The following is a 15,728-nucleotide window of genomic DNA, read 5'->3' as shown; positions in this document are numbered from 1 at the left end:
AAATAATGCTGAACACTTAGCTTGCTTTGTCAAAATGGTGGTGGCATCTGTAGAAGGGCACCTATCAGTTACCTTACCAGAGAATACCACTGAAGAAACAGCTTCTCATATTATCATATGTAGGTGAGATGAGAATGTCTCTGAGCTTGCCTACTTTACCTTGCCTGAATGGATTGAAAACATTTCTCTTCAGTTTTTAGCTACAGAGCACATTTTTGACCAAGGTCCTAATGATCAGGAGCAGGCTTAGGAGCTGTGAGAGCTGTTTGGCTGTTTGACAAAAAGGGTAGATCTCTATAGAGATCCTTCTGCCATGTGCAGTTTTGCATCTTGTCCTGTCGGGTTGATGTTCCATCAGTCCAGCTCCTGACCTTTACCACTGTAAATTGTCATCTTCAAAAAGGCTTTGACCAGCCCATATGTATAAATCCTCTCCTCTGTGGGTGAGGCAGACTTTCCTGGGTTATGTTTCTTTTGGGCAAGCAAAGTCATCTTTAGGTATCAGATGCTGAAGGAAGAGCACAAATCTGGGCTGTCTTTTGTGCAGTCCCCAAGGAAATTGCACATGCACTACTATCCTCTTTTTTCCTATGCAGGTCACTGCAGGGCAGAATGAGGTCGGTAATGAAGGTTTGTAATTGCACTGCACTTGGATTTCTTAACTCCAGAGTTACTCAGTTTAACAAAGTTTTGATGATTATATGAGGAGAAGGGTAGGACAGACAGAAAATCATTTTATCCTGTACACTTTTTAATCTGAAAATTATGCTTTACATCCTCTAACATAGATCTCCATTCTTTGGAGTTTGTATTAGAACTACAAATAAGACAGATATTCTACTGCCACTTGCAAGGGTAATAATTACCAGAGCTATTGATCCTCCTGCTGCAGCCCAAGTAAAGACAGTGGTCTAGAGACTCCATTTCCCTCTCTGGTACAATATTGACCATCACAGTGCATTACATGAATATGCACTTAATTAAATCAGGATGACTCCATCAAACAGCAATAATTTGATCTAGATGTAACAATAACTTGATCTGGAACCAGAACCAGTAGAAGGAAAGTAAGACCCAGGCCACATATGTTCTGCTGTGTGAGGGCAGCTGCTGCTCTGGGCATTTGGTTAATTTGTTACATGCTGTTAATGGGTTGAACTTTTGGGAGCTTCCCGTCATGTCACTGTCCCTGTTTCTGTCAGGGTGAAGGCCAGATCATTTCAGTTGACTTGACTTTCCAGGCATTTTGTGGCCTCTTTTCCTGGCATTAGCTTTGATGGGACCAGGAACAGGGAGCAAAAGAGAACAGCGTGGGTGGAGAGGGAAGGTTTTTATAAATTTCCATTTGCTGTTTTCACAACCTGTTAATGGGAGTTAGACACACCCAGGTTTGTTTCCCAATTCCTAGCTCAATCTCCTTCTCCCAGTTTGAAGGAAATCAAACAGCTCCGGTGCTTCCAGCAACCTCCATGACCAGTGCCATGTCCAGCTCCATGCAAAGAGCCCTGCCAGAAATGGAAGCCTTCACCCCATGCTCTGCTGTTAGCCCTTCTTTCCTTAGCTACAGCCTTTCCTCTTCCATTGCCTCTGTCCTGCCCCAGCAGAGACAGAGCTCTGGCCTGCCAGGAACTCTCCCCTCCCTCTCCCCCCAGCCCTGGCCTTCTGCCCAGACTGGGAGCTGCTAGTCCCAGCTCCTCCTTGCTGCCTCTCCCTGTTTCCGGATGGGCCCTGGCCCCCAGCCCTTATCTCCTCCAGCCCCTGGGCTGTTTGCAGAGGAGAGTATAAAGGGGCTGACTGGGAGAGCAGAGGGGGAGTAAAAGCAGCACTGGACCACACTGAGTGTCTGCTTGACTCACCACGTCCTGCTCTGTACCATGGGGCTGAACGGGCTGCTTATCAAATCGAGCATCTTCCTCCTCCTCTTCTTCCTTCCAGGAGACACCTCACCCATCACAGAGCCGTAAGCTATGCTGGGGGGGTCTCTGGGCAGGCAGGAGACCTTGGCTGTATTCCTGTGTCTATTTCTCTGTCTCTTGTCTTCTATCTAACTTCTTTTATTCAGGAATAAAGATACCAGGGCTGGGTAAAGTGCCTTCTACAAACAGGAACTCTAGTGTTTGAGAGAGATGCAAAACAAGCTGTGAAACTGAGATATCAGTAAAACTTCAGGGGATTGACAGGATTTCAACAAAATTTTATGCAAAAAAATAGTTATTTGGAAAGACAACTTTTCATAAATGTTTGTACAATGAGGTCTTCTTAATAGACAAACTGTTTTGAAAGGACAATGAAAGGTTTAATTTTGGGTTGACTGTCCTACTACCAGTTGAAATGCCCAGGAGCTGGGAGTGGCTTTTTAAAAACGATAATGAGAAGAAAATGAACAAATAGCTCATCTGGCATGCTTGGAAATTGCTTTATTTTTTAATTCACATTTTTCAGCTCAGCCAATGGAATGAAAATTCCCTTTTCACACAGGGTAATGTGACACTGTAAGACTGTGACTGTCCAGCTTTGTGAGGGTATAGTGTCCTGCCTCCCTTCTTCACCCCCTTTTGCCCTGTTGGTATGTGAAGGGCATTTGTGTTGTGTGCATGGGTGTGTATGTGTGGTAGGAGCAGCACATGAAGGGTTCTGACATCCCAAAGACTTTCTCCTTTGGCTTTTTGGCAATGTCTCTTCCTCCCCTGCACAGCACAGAGCACCTCACCCATCAGAGAGCCCATCACAAGGGGTGCAGGGGAATTTCTGAGCAAGGCTGTGCTGTAGTACAGCAAATGCAGGGGAAACAGACAGTGGGATCTGAGGGGCCAGAGCTTGATCCCTGCAGACCAACTGTTGGACAAAAAGGTGCCAGAGCTTCTGCCACTGCTGAAGGGAATGCTTTGCCTTACTGCTGAGGTATTGAGGGCTCTTTCCCCACCTGCTCGCTGCTCTGAGTATGCCCACTGGAGGCCAGTCCTTGTCCACCAGAATGGGAGCATGGTTAGCGTTAGGTGGATCGGGCTTGATTCCCAGATGCAGTGCTGGGCACCGGGACACCGCTGGCAAGCTGCCACCCTGGGAAAGGAGGCTGCCCAGGGCTGAGCAGGGATCCCCTCTCGGGCTGAGACAGAGAGCCTTGCTTCCCTGAAAACCTGAAACTTGTTTGTGTTTTTGCTTAAGATCTGGCACCACGCTGTGGCGGCTTTGAATCTCTGCGAGGAGTGAGGGTAATGTTACAGACGCTTCGCAGTGTGTAGGCAATGGAATTTTTCACTGGGTACTGGCATTTGTGTGGCTCCTAAGTGCTTCTAACAGCGTCTAGCAAAAGTGACAATTGAGTTTCCCCCCGCCTTTATTCAGTATCCCAGGAAGAAGTGCTGCTGTTGTGTCAGAACCTAGAAAAACATATCCTTTCCAGATGTTTGTGTGTAGGAATTCCTCTGGTATTTTACATTTGAGACCTCTCTGCTTTCCCCTGCTGCTACAGACATGCTGGAAATCTTGTTACACACTTAGAAAATGAACCCTTCTCCCTGCACAGCCAAAGCTGTAGTCATCCGATTGGTTTGTTCATTCTTTATACACAGCTCCTGTTACCTGTTCCTGCTCCTCTGACCTATCATTCTCCCTTGTTCCTAGGCAGTACATGGTGCTGGTGCCCTATCTGATCCACACAGATTCTCAAGAGAAAGTCTGCATTCAGCTGACCCACCTGAACGAGTCTGTGACCCTGAGTGCCACACTCGAGTACCTAGGGGAGAACAGGAGCTTGATTGATGACGTGGTGTCAGAGAAAGACGTGTTCACCTGCATCCCTTTCTCTGTGAGTATCTCATCCTTGTGGGATGATCCTTTGTGCCAGGCATACAATGTAAAGGCACTGAGAAGTAATGACAGAGTAACACTATGTAGATATTCACTTACCTCTTGATTAAAGGTCTGTTCATGTCCGTCCTCAACACCCTCTTACTGCTGAGATCTCCTTAATATGCTAAATGACTGTAAGATGCTGAATCCTAGAAAGTCACCCCCTCTCTAGGACAGGAGAAGAAAGTGGGTTTAGTATATTGACACTCCTGATGGCTGTTTGGTGAAATGGCTTTCCACATCATCCTTCAACATCCTCAATTTGTCACTTCAGTGCCTTCAAATTGTGGTAGAGCTTTTGGACCACAGATACTTTCCACCTGGTGTCTACTGAATTACTGTAAGAACATAGAGCTGTGATTGCCTGTATCTGAAAAAAAACCCAGCAAAGCAGGAAATTTATAATTTAATGTAATTGAAAGCCCCAGGGACTATAATGAGTTGTATGTAACTAGGAAAACCTGATCATTTAGCTCAGAGCCTAGATTATGTCTTTGGCCTGAAGAGTGAGGAATTGGTCTTCAAGACACTGAAAAGGTTGGCATTTTTGTCTTGGTTTGTCAGATATAGGCTGAAGACTGATTTAGTCACTTGTGAAAGAGAGGTATACATGTCTTGGCCTGTCTGGTTTGGAAAAGGAAATGTTCTGCGAGGACTAGGGACATAACCTGAAAGAGAAGACAGACTATTCCATTCTGCTTGTGAATGTCAAAAGGAAAAGGATGGAAAGGTCTGGTCAGGGCAGTAAGAATTTTTAAAAAATTGGGTGCTAGAGCTAGGAGTTCTTTTGCTGCTCAGTACTGGCACAATCACTGCGCAGCCCAAGGAGTGCATAGGAATAAGGGACAAATAAAAATCAGTCTCTTGTTCCTGATTATTGTTCCTCTCACCTCTGTGTTGGATCCATCAAGATTATATTAGACCTCTTATTTCAGGAAGGCTAGTTCAGTTCAGGAAGCCTTTAAAGGTGGTCTGCTACACAGTTTCCTTCTTACTTTCCAGCTTCCAAAGCCAAGACTCCCATTACCCTTCGTGTTTCTCACTGTGACAGTGAAGGGGGCCACGCTGCAGTTCAGCAGCCGCAAATTCCTGGTGGTCCAGAACTCCGAGAGCTTGGTCTTCATCCAGACAGACAAACCCATCTACAAGCCCGGACAGACAGGTACCAGGAAAGGGGGGGAGATTTGCATTTGAAACAAACTTTGTACTAAAACTGTTGGATCATACTGGCCAGATATCAGCTGCTTTCACAGGGGGTCAGAACTGCAACCTCGTGGCTGAGACTTATGTTTTATTGGTCCATAAAGGGAAAAAATGGGGAATCTTTAGGTGCATGCACATATCTGGGGCACCTGCACACTCTCCCTCTCTCACTGTGGGCTCTGTTGTTGTGGTCCATGCAGTTAGGAGGTCTGCATTAAAACCAGAGAAAGACTGGATATTTATCCTATAGAGAACAGTGCCAAAACTCAGACTTAGTCATGAAATAGCTCTCAAAGCAGCAGCTGATTTTGCTCAATGAAGACAGAAAGAATTATGTAAGCTATTTATTTCTTCTGGGCCAGTGATCTCCTAAATTTGGCCTGGATAAAAACAAATGTCCTAAAAGGGGTACTGAATTCTCTCTCCATCCAGAGCCAACCCAAACTTGCAGCCAAGTGCTGGAGTAATTTGCTTGCATTCATCCTTCCTAGGAAGTCAGTCTACTTATAATAAAATTAGAAGACCCATGTGAATTCTGGCATAAAAATGCTTCACTGCAAAATAGACAAAGGCAACTTCAATTTAACTTTGGTCCCTATCAATGAGATTCTGATGCCCATGATCAGTAAGATGTTCACACAGCTATGGATTTGCTCTTAACATCCTCTTATTCAGGTATCCATAGTAGATGGGTAACCTTTTAGCATGACCTACCATTCTAGTAAATGGAATTTCCTTAGAAGAGAACAACCCTGTTGTCTGTTATACCATTTGTTTTTGCAACTGATTTTTCTGGTTACCAATTGCACTGTGGAACCTCATGTCTTTCTCCATCAGTCCTGTTCAGAATTGTCTCTCTGGATGAAGAATTCCGACCTGTGAATGAAATGGTAAGCATGATAATTGTTTTTCAGCTTATTTGGCCTTCAGTCAAATGTGGGTAAAGGGAGAAAAAGTAGTCTCTGTTGGGGAGAGGTCTCAGTATACTGAGACAGCTGTGAAAATTCTGGATCACCTCAAATATTTTTGACAGGATCTGTTGTCAAATTTCTGCACAAAGCTTCCTGGAAAGGTTTGACAAACTGCAAATGGACAGTGCTGGTATAAACAGTGAGCAATCTGCCATTGCCACAGCGTGCACCCGTTCTTTTTAGCACTGCAGATCATCCAGAGTTTGTAATTAATAATTTTGACTGTCTTTTGTGCCTGAGACCAAGGATTGTCCCCATCTTCTCACATCCAAAGTGCTCTGATGATCCATACCAGCAGCTTTTTTCCTTACCCCACTGGATGATTAGCTTTTACCCTGAAATGTGGTCATAGCCCATGCCATTTGACTGTGTTCCTTGCACTCTGTCTAAACATGCTGCTTCCTTTCTTCTTTTTCTAGATTCCACTGGTGTATATCGAGGTATGTACAAACATTTAATTCACATTCACATCTATTGCACCTCAACCTGGGCAGAGTAAACAGTTGCCTCAACATGATTCTTGTTTATTTTTTCTATTAAGCTGGTCCCTCATGCTAATTCAGCTATACAGAATTTTAACTCATATGGTGGCTACCGGGTACCTGGGCCCAGGTTACAGCTCCCCTGCCATCCTGCTGTGTACTCCCCCCAAAACTCTGCTAGTGCCCTCCACTCCTGGCCTGCAGCCTCCTGAAACACAGGGGCTGTCCCTCCCTTCGCTGCTTTGCTAGACCTCATTGCAGACTCTCATTGTTCTCACAATCTCCTTGTGATCACATTACCTGTAGGACCCGAAGAAAAATCGTCTGTACCAGTGGACAAATGCAGAGTTAGAGATGGGATTTATACAGCTGTTCTTCAACCTCACCTCTGAACCTATCCAAGGCACCTACACTGTGGTGGCACAGAAGGCCTCTGGGAAGAAAGTTCAGCATTCTTTCTCCGTGGAGGAGTATGGTAATTGTCACTGCAGTTTCAAGTTCCTAACAGCTAGTCCCATGGGACATGAAATCTTAATTGAACAGTGCAGGAGATCTGACCAGGATGCCCAGCATTGCTGGAAATTTGTTTCTGTGTTTTTTTCCTCCCTTCTCTTCCCTAAAGAGAAGAAGAATCTTCTCTTTAGGACGAGAAGACTGAAGTACTTGAGTGACCTATCTCCACTCCTCCCTAAGCCCCAGACCATGGAGTGCAGTTCTTCAGAAGGCCCAGCTCAGCAAGGCTCCTATCAGGAGGAGCAAAGTGCTTGGATGAGTCTTTGCTGACAGCCACAAGGCTTACTTCCTTTCTGAGGTGTTTTTAGGCCACAACCTCATGTCCAGTTGGCTACATACCTATCAAATGCCACACCATAAGTCTGAGTCTAGGCTGGGGCTGTCTAGGCTGTAAATGAAGATCTTGCCTTTTCTGCCCCACAAGCTAAACCTGTAGTTTGTGTGATGCTGTAGTGCCTTAACCTCCCTTTGGTGCTCTCATCTCTATGGCACTTCCATCTGCTTGGCTAGTAAAATGGTGTCCCAGTACACACCAGCACATGCTAACAACTGGCATATCTTCCCACCCCAGCAAGCCAGCTGCAGCCTTTCTTACATTGTCTGACAGAGAGGTGCCCTGGCAGAGTCTCAAAGTGCTTTGACCTCTTCCAGTTGCAGACTGTGCTCTGTCCTGTGCCCTGAATCCCCTCCTAGTTCTCTCAAGATGGTCTTCAGTTCCCCTCCTGCAACTGGGTGTGGATGGGATGTCACCCTGGGATGTATCACTGGAGAAGCCAGGGTGTCTTCCTGTACTGAACATTGATAAGATCTACATGCTCTGAAAATGCAGAGACCAGGCTGCAGTCTGTATATTTGTGGAAAGCTTCTACTGATTTTTCTCTCTGATTTACTGTATCCTGCTGCTGTGGGACTGATAACCCATGTGTTACCTATGAAGCTGCTGTATTTTAATAGCTGGTGTAATAATCTTGTCTTCTTACCTGGCACAATGCTTGGCTGAGAGGTTTTCAATGACTTCAGTGGGATGTACAGGTGACAGAAGCCTCTAAAATCTGACCCTTTAGATATAAAAGGTTTTTAGGTAATTTGTCAGAACAGCCTCTGAGCACCTTCATGTGTCATTCTGATGTTACTCCCTACCACATAGACTGTTTTCTTTTGGTTCTGCTGCAGTGCTGCCAAAATTTGAAGTGACAGTGAAAATGCCCAAGGTGATCAGCATTCTTGATGAGGAGCTGAAGGTGACAGTTTGTGGACTGTGAGTGTCATTCTTTCAAGTTCTGCTTGGTTTCAGTGTTTTCTTGAGTTGCTGATGAAAGTTCAGTTGGGAGGCTGAGAGATGAGACTTTATTATATTTCTCAATCCTTTTGGGGTCCCGGGATCAAGCAGACTGTATCTACTATTAGACAAAAGACAACAGTTATTGTTTGATGCACTTTGCATGTAACATATAGAAACATATTTTTGATCTGTTTTTTTGTGAGAGGGTTTCTTGCATATTTTTTGAGTCACTGAGGATTTCACACCAGCTACAGTGCTAGAGGTGAGGTCTTTAGTTCAGTTTACCCAGGAATGATGTTTTAGCTGTATCTTCTGCTTGTTATTGTGGAGAGGAAACCCTAAGGGATGCAGCTGTCCTCTTTCCTTTGGGCCACCTCACTGGATTCTGCCTTGCAGTGTTCCATACACTTTGTAGGGAAAGCCATGGCTTGGGCTGAAGAGTGAGAGTAAAGACCCAGTGCTCATACATACATAAACCAGTTCTGTAACAATTGGGTGGTTGGGTAGACGCTTGCAACATGTTCTCCAGGATGAGGGGGACTTGCAACAAAATCAGCATTAGCATATGGTACCAGATTCCTTTCTGCTTTTTATTTCCTGTGACGGCCCTGTGTATCCTGGAGGCAGCTCTAGGGAAGACAGCTGGCGTCAATGGGGATGAGCCTGTAATTCTACATCCCTGTTACATTCCTAATGTCTTTGTTTTCCTTTCAATCCTCCCTGCTTGTAGATACACATTTGGGAAGCCTGTTCCCGGCCTTGTGAACTTCCGTGTCTGCCGGAACTATGAGCATGGATCCATGTCCTGTTATGGTGAAGAGTCTAGAGCAGTCTGTGAGGAGTTCTCTGGACAGGTGAGTCAGGATTACTCTGGTGGGAAGAGTGATTGGAGAAAGTGTTATTGAGCTTGCCTTGTAGGCACAGGCTTGCTCTGAGTATGTACAAACTTAGTGTTAAAGTGTGGTGAGGCACTGGCACAGGTTGCCCAGGGAAGCTGTGGATGCCCCATCCCTGGAAGTGTTCAAAGCCAGGCGGGATGGGGTTTTGAGCAACCTGGTCTGTTGGGAGATGGCCCTTCCTATGGCAGGGCAATTGGTGCTTAGATTGCCTTTAAGCCCCATTCCAACCAAAACCATTCTGTGATTATGTGAAAATCCATGTATTTTAAGGAAGGCTGAAGTATGAGAGAAGATTGGGTGCAAGATGAAATGTGAAAGGTAAAAATAAGGGGGAAGGTCTGAGCAATGTGTGTAAAGGCTGGAATCTGATGGAGAATTAAGAGATGAAATAACAGAAAAATCAGATGGAGTGTAGAGACTATAAGAGCAAAGACAGAAAAGCCACGAGCAATGAGAACAGAGCTGGAGTTGGCTTACACTGGAGACAGTGTGTGGGGCCAGAAGCTGGTGTTAGAGGAAGGAAAGGAGCAGAAACCAGGAGAGAGGCTGATGCATTTTGAGCAAGAAGGAAAGAAATACGGGTTTAGCAGCAGTGGTAAAGACAGACAGAAAAAAACCCCACTTTTTTCACCTTTTAACTGGCAAGAGTGAAACTGACAGGTGCAATGATATCAGGTTAATTGAGAGAAGTTGGAGTAATAAAAATTGTGGAAATATACCAGAAGAAGAAAGTATATAGAAGATGTTCTTGTGTTCCCTGGGCTCTGTTACAGCATGAGCCACATGAGTCTACAGCTATCTCTTTCACTACTGTTGTTACAAATGTCAACAGAAAATATAAATACTGTGGTGCTAACCTCTATTCTAGGCACCTCTTCTGTGGAGACTTGCCTTGTACATGAATTTGCTGAAGAGAGGTGGCAAGCTTTGGAAATACTTTTCCAGCTGTCATCCTCTTCCTACAAATACAGAGGCTTTGGTTTATGTATCACTCATATGGCTTGCACATTTTAAGTAAGCAGCTTTATTTTCCAAAGAGCCTGATGCCTGACAAACATTTCTTATGTGGCACACATTGACTAATTCCCTATGCACTCGTACTAAGTGTTGGCAGCTTCAAGCTTCACAAACATACACAAAAATTGTCTAGTTTGCAAGCCCTTTTTTCTCTAATCTTGCTGGAATATCTCAATATGCTTTTGCCAAGTTATTCATGTCTTTTTTCAGTTTTGATAACAACAACAGAAGTAGGTTTTCTGTGAGGTTGTGAGCTTCTCTTTCAGTTCAGAGCAACACACAGTGATGGATTCATTAAGTTGGATAAGCGTTGTATAAATGAGAATATACTGCTCTTGTTTGTTTTCCTCCACAGACAGACATCTATGGCTGCATTTCTGAAGTGGTAAAGACCAAATTATTCCAGCTCAAGAGACGTGGATATGAGAATAAGCTCCGTGTAGAGGCTAAGATTAAAGAGGAGGATACAGGTATGGATCATCTGGATGAAAGACCCATGTGCTGGGCCAGCAGAGGGGCTTGCCCTCTGTAGGAATGAGGCATAGAAGCAGACTCTCTCTCGTCTGGAACCTTAGAGTTTTCCTGCCTCTAGTCCAGGACTATCAAGCAAAGAGTTTGTCCAGCAAAGGAGGGTTGGCCTAGAATAAAAGGAATTCTGGTTAGGCAGAGGCAAATTAGTTTTTGTTTCTTTCTGCAGGAGTGGAGTTGACTGGAACAAGCTTCTCTGAGATCACAGCCACCATTAGCAGGGTCATATTTGAGCGTTCAGATACTTACTACAAGCGAGGAATCCCCTTCTTTGGGCAGGTAGGGAAACCATGAGAATGGAATGCCATGAGTGCCAAGCAATGATGCTACTGAACCTTCTGGTCAGATGTATGCCCCAGCTCTGCAAGGATGCTGGACCTCAGTGCTGCTAGTCCCTGTGGGTCTCCTTTCCTCTGAAGGCTCTCAAACTGGGGAACAGGCACTGAGAGCACAGTCTTCATTCTATCCTTGTGCCTCTGCCTCTCCAGTCCACTAAAATTCTCCTCCAATAGTCACCTGTTTAATTGGAGACCAAGGGGATGTAAGTGCATGTCATTCTCCACATCCACTCCTCTGACCCAGAGGCAGAGATAAGAAAGAGGCAGAGAAAAAGTATTCAGAAAGTTTGCAGCTGTCTCTGAAAGAGATACACATAAAGTGCTGTTGAGGCTTCCTTGTCTGACATGGGCTCAATGCCTTTACCTTGGTGTTCTACCAGTCCTGTTCAGGTGGCAGCCATCCCTCTCCTGCTAAACTGAGCTGGTTTTGCTCCTCCAGGTGAAACTAGTGGATGGGTCTAATGCTCCAATTGCCAATGAAACTGTGAGAATTTCTCTTCAAGGAGGACAGGAACAAAACTATACAACAAATGAAGAGGGTGTTGCAGAGTTTGCCCTAAACACTTCCTCATTGGCCTTGGAAAATGTTGGAATTAGGGTAAGTCCTTTGGGCAGAGAAGATAATGAAGCTCCCCACAGGGCTGGAGGGGAAGCTCTAAAATTTATACTATGTATGCAAAAGTACTTAGATTATTGTTCCTTGTTGTTTGTATGAACTTGACACCAGTTTGGTGGAAATAGTCATACAGCAGACTGAGGTTCCAGGTCACGATTGCACTTATCTTGTAAATATTTGATTTTTGCTTAGCAATTGCAATACAGGGTTAGAAGGAACATCAGGAGATCATAATAGTCCATTCTGCTCCAAGAGATCACCAGCCCTATCTAGTTAAGGGTGGCTCTGTCTCCCGTCTGTGCATCTGAGAGTTTCAGAGTTTAATTTAGCATTTCAAGTTGCTAAGTACATCTCCTGTTGTTTTTTGGTTTTTGTTTGTTTATTTGTTTGTTTGTTTTTTTGGGGGGTGGTTTGTGTTTGTTCGTTTGGTTTTGCTTTGTTTTGGTTTGTTGTGGAATTTGTTTTTCTGGGACAAATAGGTGCTGCTGAGCATCTTCTTGTTAGTGGGAAATGCAATTTGTTGTGTAATATGCATGTTTTGTAATATCACATCCTGGAGTAGGGGAGAATAATTGTGTCTAGAATTATATTTGCTCTACTCCCTACAAGTCCCTTGTCACACACTAAAACCATTAAGAATTTTCCAGAAGTTACTACCAGATAGTTGAAGTTTTCAGATTTTTGTAGGATAAAGAAAAGGCAAGGATTCCCAAGTAATGAGAAAGATGAAGAGAAAAGGGCATATAAGACATATCAAATTCTGAAGCGCCCTTCTAAATGTGAAAGATCTTCCCCTTGCTCTCATTTTTAAGAGGACCTGAACTCTCTCCTCCTAAACTTCTATTCAGTTTAAATTTTAAATTATTAGTTGGAGATTGTCCTTCTTTTTTATAACATCTGTAGCTTGATCTTGGCACTGGAAATATCTGAACTGAACAGCACTATCCCTTCTTCAGTGCCAATGATAAGGAAAGAAATGAAAACTGTCATTTTTTCCCTTTAGACTAACTAGAATATTAGAGAGAGCAAGGCGTTAGTGTAAAAAGCCCTTAAGGTGACACTGATAGCAAACAAAAATCTGATATGGTTCATCTTGTTTTACACAAACTCCAGCTTCTGTGGGAATGAGATCATTCCCAATGATTTGCTAAAGATACCACCATCCTGTCTTGCACTTTCCAAACTCATGTGTTGGGGTTTGTTTTTTTTTTTTTTTTTTGTAGACTTTCGTATTACTTCTGTACGAAAAAAATACTAAAGCTTTAATATTACGCTGTGAATTTTTGTCTCCAGTTTGGCCACCTGTGTTTGAGGATCTATGTATGTATTTTCTCCTTTTCCAGGCAGTTCATAAAAACCACATCTTCTGCTATGATCATAACTGGGTTGTTCCATCTTATGGAGAACGTTATCTGCAACTAAAGCGCTTTTACTCTCCCAGTAATAGCTTCCTCAAAATTGAGCCCAAGTCCAAGCCACTAAGCTGTGGCTCCACCACAGACATCTGGGTGCATTATATCCTTACTCCAGCAGCTGTAGGAGAGCAGAGGAAAATCACCTTTTACTACCTGGTAAGTTTGCACCTGCCATACAGTGAGGTTGTCACTGGCAGTTATAGGGGGATTAGAAATAAAAGCTGTGGTTTGTGGCAGTGGTCTTTAAACACTTTCTTGTCATCCTTCACATGTTCTTTAGAAACAAAAAGGAGGGTCTGAGTTGGGAGTAAAAAGTAAGGATGTCCCTGTACCCTCTAGGTGAGCACAGGGATTCTGCTACAGGGAGGCAGAGAGCTGGGGGTGTGCAGCAGACACAGAGCTCTCCTTGCTCTCCTCCCTCACTTTCAGGTTTGGCTAATGCAAAACCACAATCACAACAAAGTTTTTCCTTCCATTCAGGTGATGGCCAAGGGAAACATTAAGCAAGGAGGCACTCACATTCTGGATTTGGACCAGGAAAGTGGTGAGTTCCTCTCCCCCACTAAATTTTCACTCTTATGGGGGGCTAGGCAACTGTGGCATACACTCTGCTTCCATGTAAATGCAGGGATTGACATGTGCATGTCCTCTAAGATTTGGGAAAAGTTTTACCTTTATTTTCTCTGCCTTTAGGCTTTTCAGAGATTTGCTCTAATCCCCTGTGCCACTATCTTTCTCCTGACACTGCATTTTCTGGGGCTCCAGTGCTCCTCAGAGATACATCTGATAGTCTGTTTTGAGAAGCTGAAGCAAAATTCAGCATACTTATGCACTGGAAAACAGGCCTTTTTAGTCAGACAGGGAGACTTATACATCATGTGAGCACCAATTCATCCTACTTGGATGCCTGGAATTTCATACTGGTTATGATAGAGTTCAGCATAAAGTCAAACCTAGAATTTTGACTGCTCTAAGAGAAAGTTTTTTGCACCTTAACTTTTTGCCATCGTTTTGTTTGCTAGACAATGGTGCCTTCTCACTACAGCTGTCTGTACAAGCTGATATTGCTCCAGTGGCCCAAGTGCTGGTCTACACCACAGTCTCCAGCAAGGAGGTGATTGCTGATTCAGCCAAGTTCTACACAGAATTATGTTTCAACAATAAGGTTAGTGTCCACTTCCTGAGGGGGCAGCCACAAGACTGCAGTGTGTTCAAGCTGACTTATTTAGATTCAGCCTGGTTAAGCTAATTTCTTTAGGTACACTAACACTGGACAGGCAACATATCAATTGCTGTAGGTAGCTTCACTACTTACTGGTTTTTGCTAACCTGGAGGAGGTCAACTGCTGGAAAAAAAGCGCTAGCAGGGGCTACACTGATAAAACCCCCTTTAGCAACTGGTCAAACTGCTGATCCTGCAGATGGTCCGTGCTAAGAAAAAGAGAGCAACAGCAAGGTCTTTGCAAGCTGATTTTCTCTCCACATACAGTTTCTGGGTGCAGTAAAGTGACTGATCCTAGTTCAAGGACATGCTCCACTGTCTGATCACATCTAGCCCCTATGTGGGATTGCCTCATCGCACTCACAATGTGAGTGAAAACCCACAACCACCTTAAAAATTTTATGAGTGATTATGATGCTTGAAGTTGCCAAGATCTCTTGGTGCTGATTCCCCTGGCACTGCTGGAAGGGAGCAGTAGCCCAGAGGAAGTGTAGAGGGAAGTGAGCATGGGTATGGGGACCTTGTAAAACTAGAACTGGATGCACTCACCTGGAAGGAAAAGTCCTGTGAGGGTAGGGCATCTGTGACATAGCCTTTCCTGTCCTTACAGGTGGACTTAAGCTTCTCCCCTTCGGAAGGCCTGCCTTCCTCAGATGCTCACTTGCAGTTCCAAGCCTCGCCGAACTCCCTCTGTGCTGTGCGTGCTGTGGACAAGAGTGTGCTCCTGATGAAGCCAGAAGCTGACCTGTCACCCACCTCCGTAAGTTCTTGGTCTGTGGAACAAGTCAGAGCCTGCTCAGAGCAAGAGCAGCCAGTGCTGGAGTGGAAGCAGGGAACAGTCCCTCTTGTCAGAGCTGACACAGGGAGGCTCCCCTGTGCTGCTTCTCATCTTCCTCCAGTGGGCAAAAAGATGAGAACTGGGCAGCAGTTGTTTCTTAGGGGTTTTGTGTGATTTTAGGGATGGCAGTTAGAAAGCCTTTTTAAGGGGCCTGCTTGTCTTGGCCAGAGCCAAATGCTGTTGTGTGTTTGATGATAATTTTTCAGTTACTCTCCTCATGCATGGATTAATTTTCTTGGGGTAGCATCTGGAAGTGTCAAAGAGTTTATTTGCCTTTTGCCAAGCAGAAAATGACAATCCCTGAGTAGGGACAAGGTATTGCAGATGGTTTGGCCAATGTAATTTTTTACATATTTGAGCCATAATAACCAGAGTAACATGCAGAGCATAAAAAAAGAGGCAGAATCTCCAAATTTTGATCCTTTTTTTGATTCCCAAATTCTTACTGCTCTCAGCACAGGGAGGACCATGTCAATGTGGATGTATGAGCTGTTGATGTGACTGTTGTGGTGCTTGCATCCAACTCCCTCAGTTGTGTTTCCTAACAATGGA

General features: G+C 44.3%; 1 protein-coding gene across 1 annotated transcript in view; it reads left to right on the top strand.

The window, feature by feature from the left end:
* The first annotated feature begins 1,759 nt into the window (after positions 1-1,759).
* Positions 1,760-15,728, top strand: part of A2M (alpha-2-macroglobulin) — a 29,664-nt gene continuing 15,695 nt past the window's right edge. Inside the window, exons 1-15 of the mRNA XM_077174125.1 lie at positions 1,760-1,960; positions 3,625-3,808; positions 4,855-5,014; positions 5,893-5,945; positions 6,446-6,466; positions 6,815-6,983; positions 8,195-8,279; positions 9,034-9,157; positions 10,575-10,689; positions 10,917-11,026; positions 11,525-11,683; positions 13,045-13,272; positions 13,597-13,660; positions 14,139-14,281; positions 14,949-15,098. Coding sequence (XP_077030240.1) covers positions 1,875-1,960; positions 3,625-3,808; positions 4,855-5,014; positions 5,893-5,945; positions 6,446-6,466; positions 6,815-6,983; positions 8,195-8,279; positions 9,034-9,157; positions 10,575-10,689; positions 10,917-11,026; positions 11,525-11,683; positions 13,045-13,272; positions 13,597-13,660; positions 14,139-14,281; positions 14,949-15,098 — 1,851 coding nt within the window. The 5' untranslated portion in view covers positions 1,760-1,874. The remainder of the gene's footprint in view (positions 1,961-3,624; positions 3,809-4,854; positions 5,015-5,892; positions 5,946-6,445; positions 6,467-6,814; positions 6,984-8,194; positions 8,280-9,033; positions 9,158-10,574; positions 10,690-10,916; positions 11,027-11,524; positions 11,684-13,044; positions 13,273-13,596; positions 13,661-14,138; positions 14,282-14,948; positions 15,099-15,728) is intronic.

This window comes from Agelaius phoeniceus, chromosome 2 (genome assembly GCF_051311805.1).
Source record: "Agelaius phoeniceus isolate bAgePho1 chromosome 2, bAgePho1.hap1, whole genome shotgun sequence".
Lineage (NCBI taxonomy): Eukaryota > Metazoa > Chordata > Aves > Passeriformes > Icteridae > Agelaius > Agelaius phoeniceus.
This window is presented reverse-complemented; position numbering and strand designations above follow the sequence as displayed.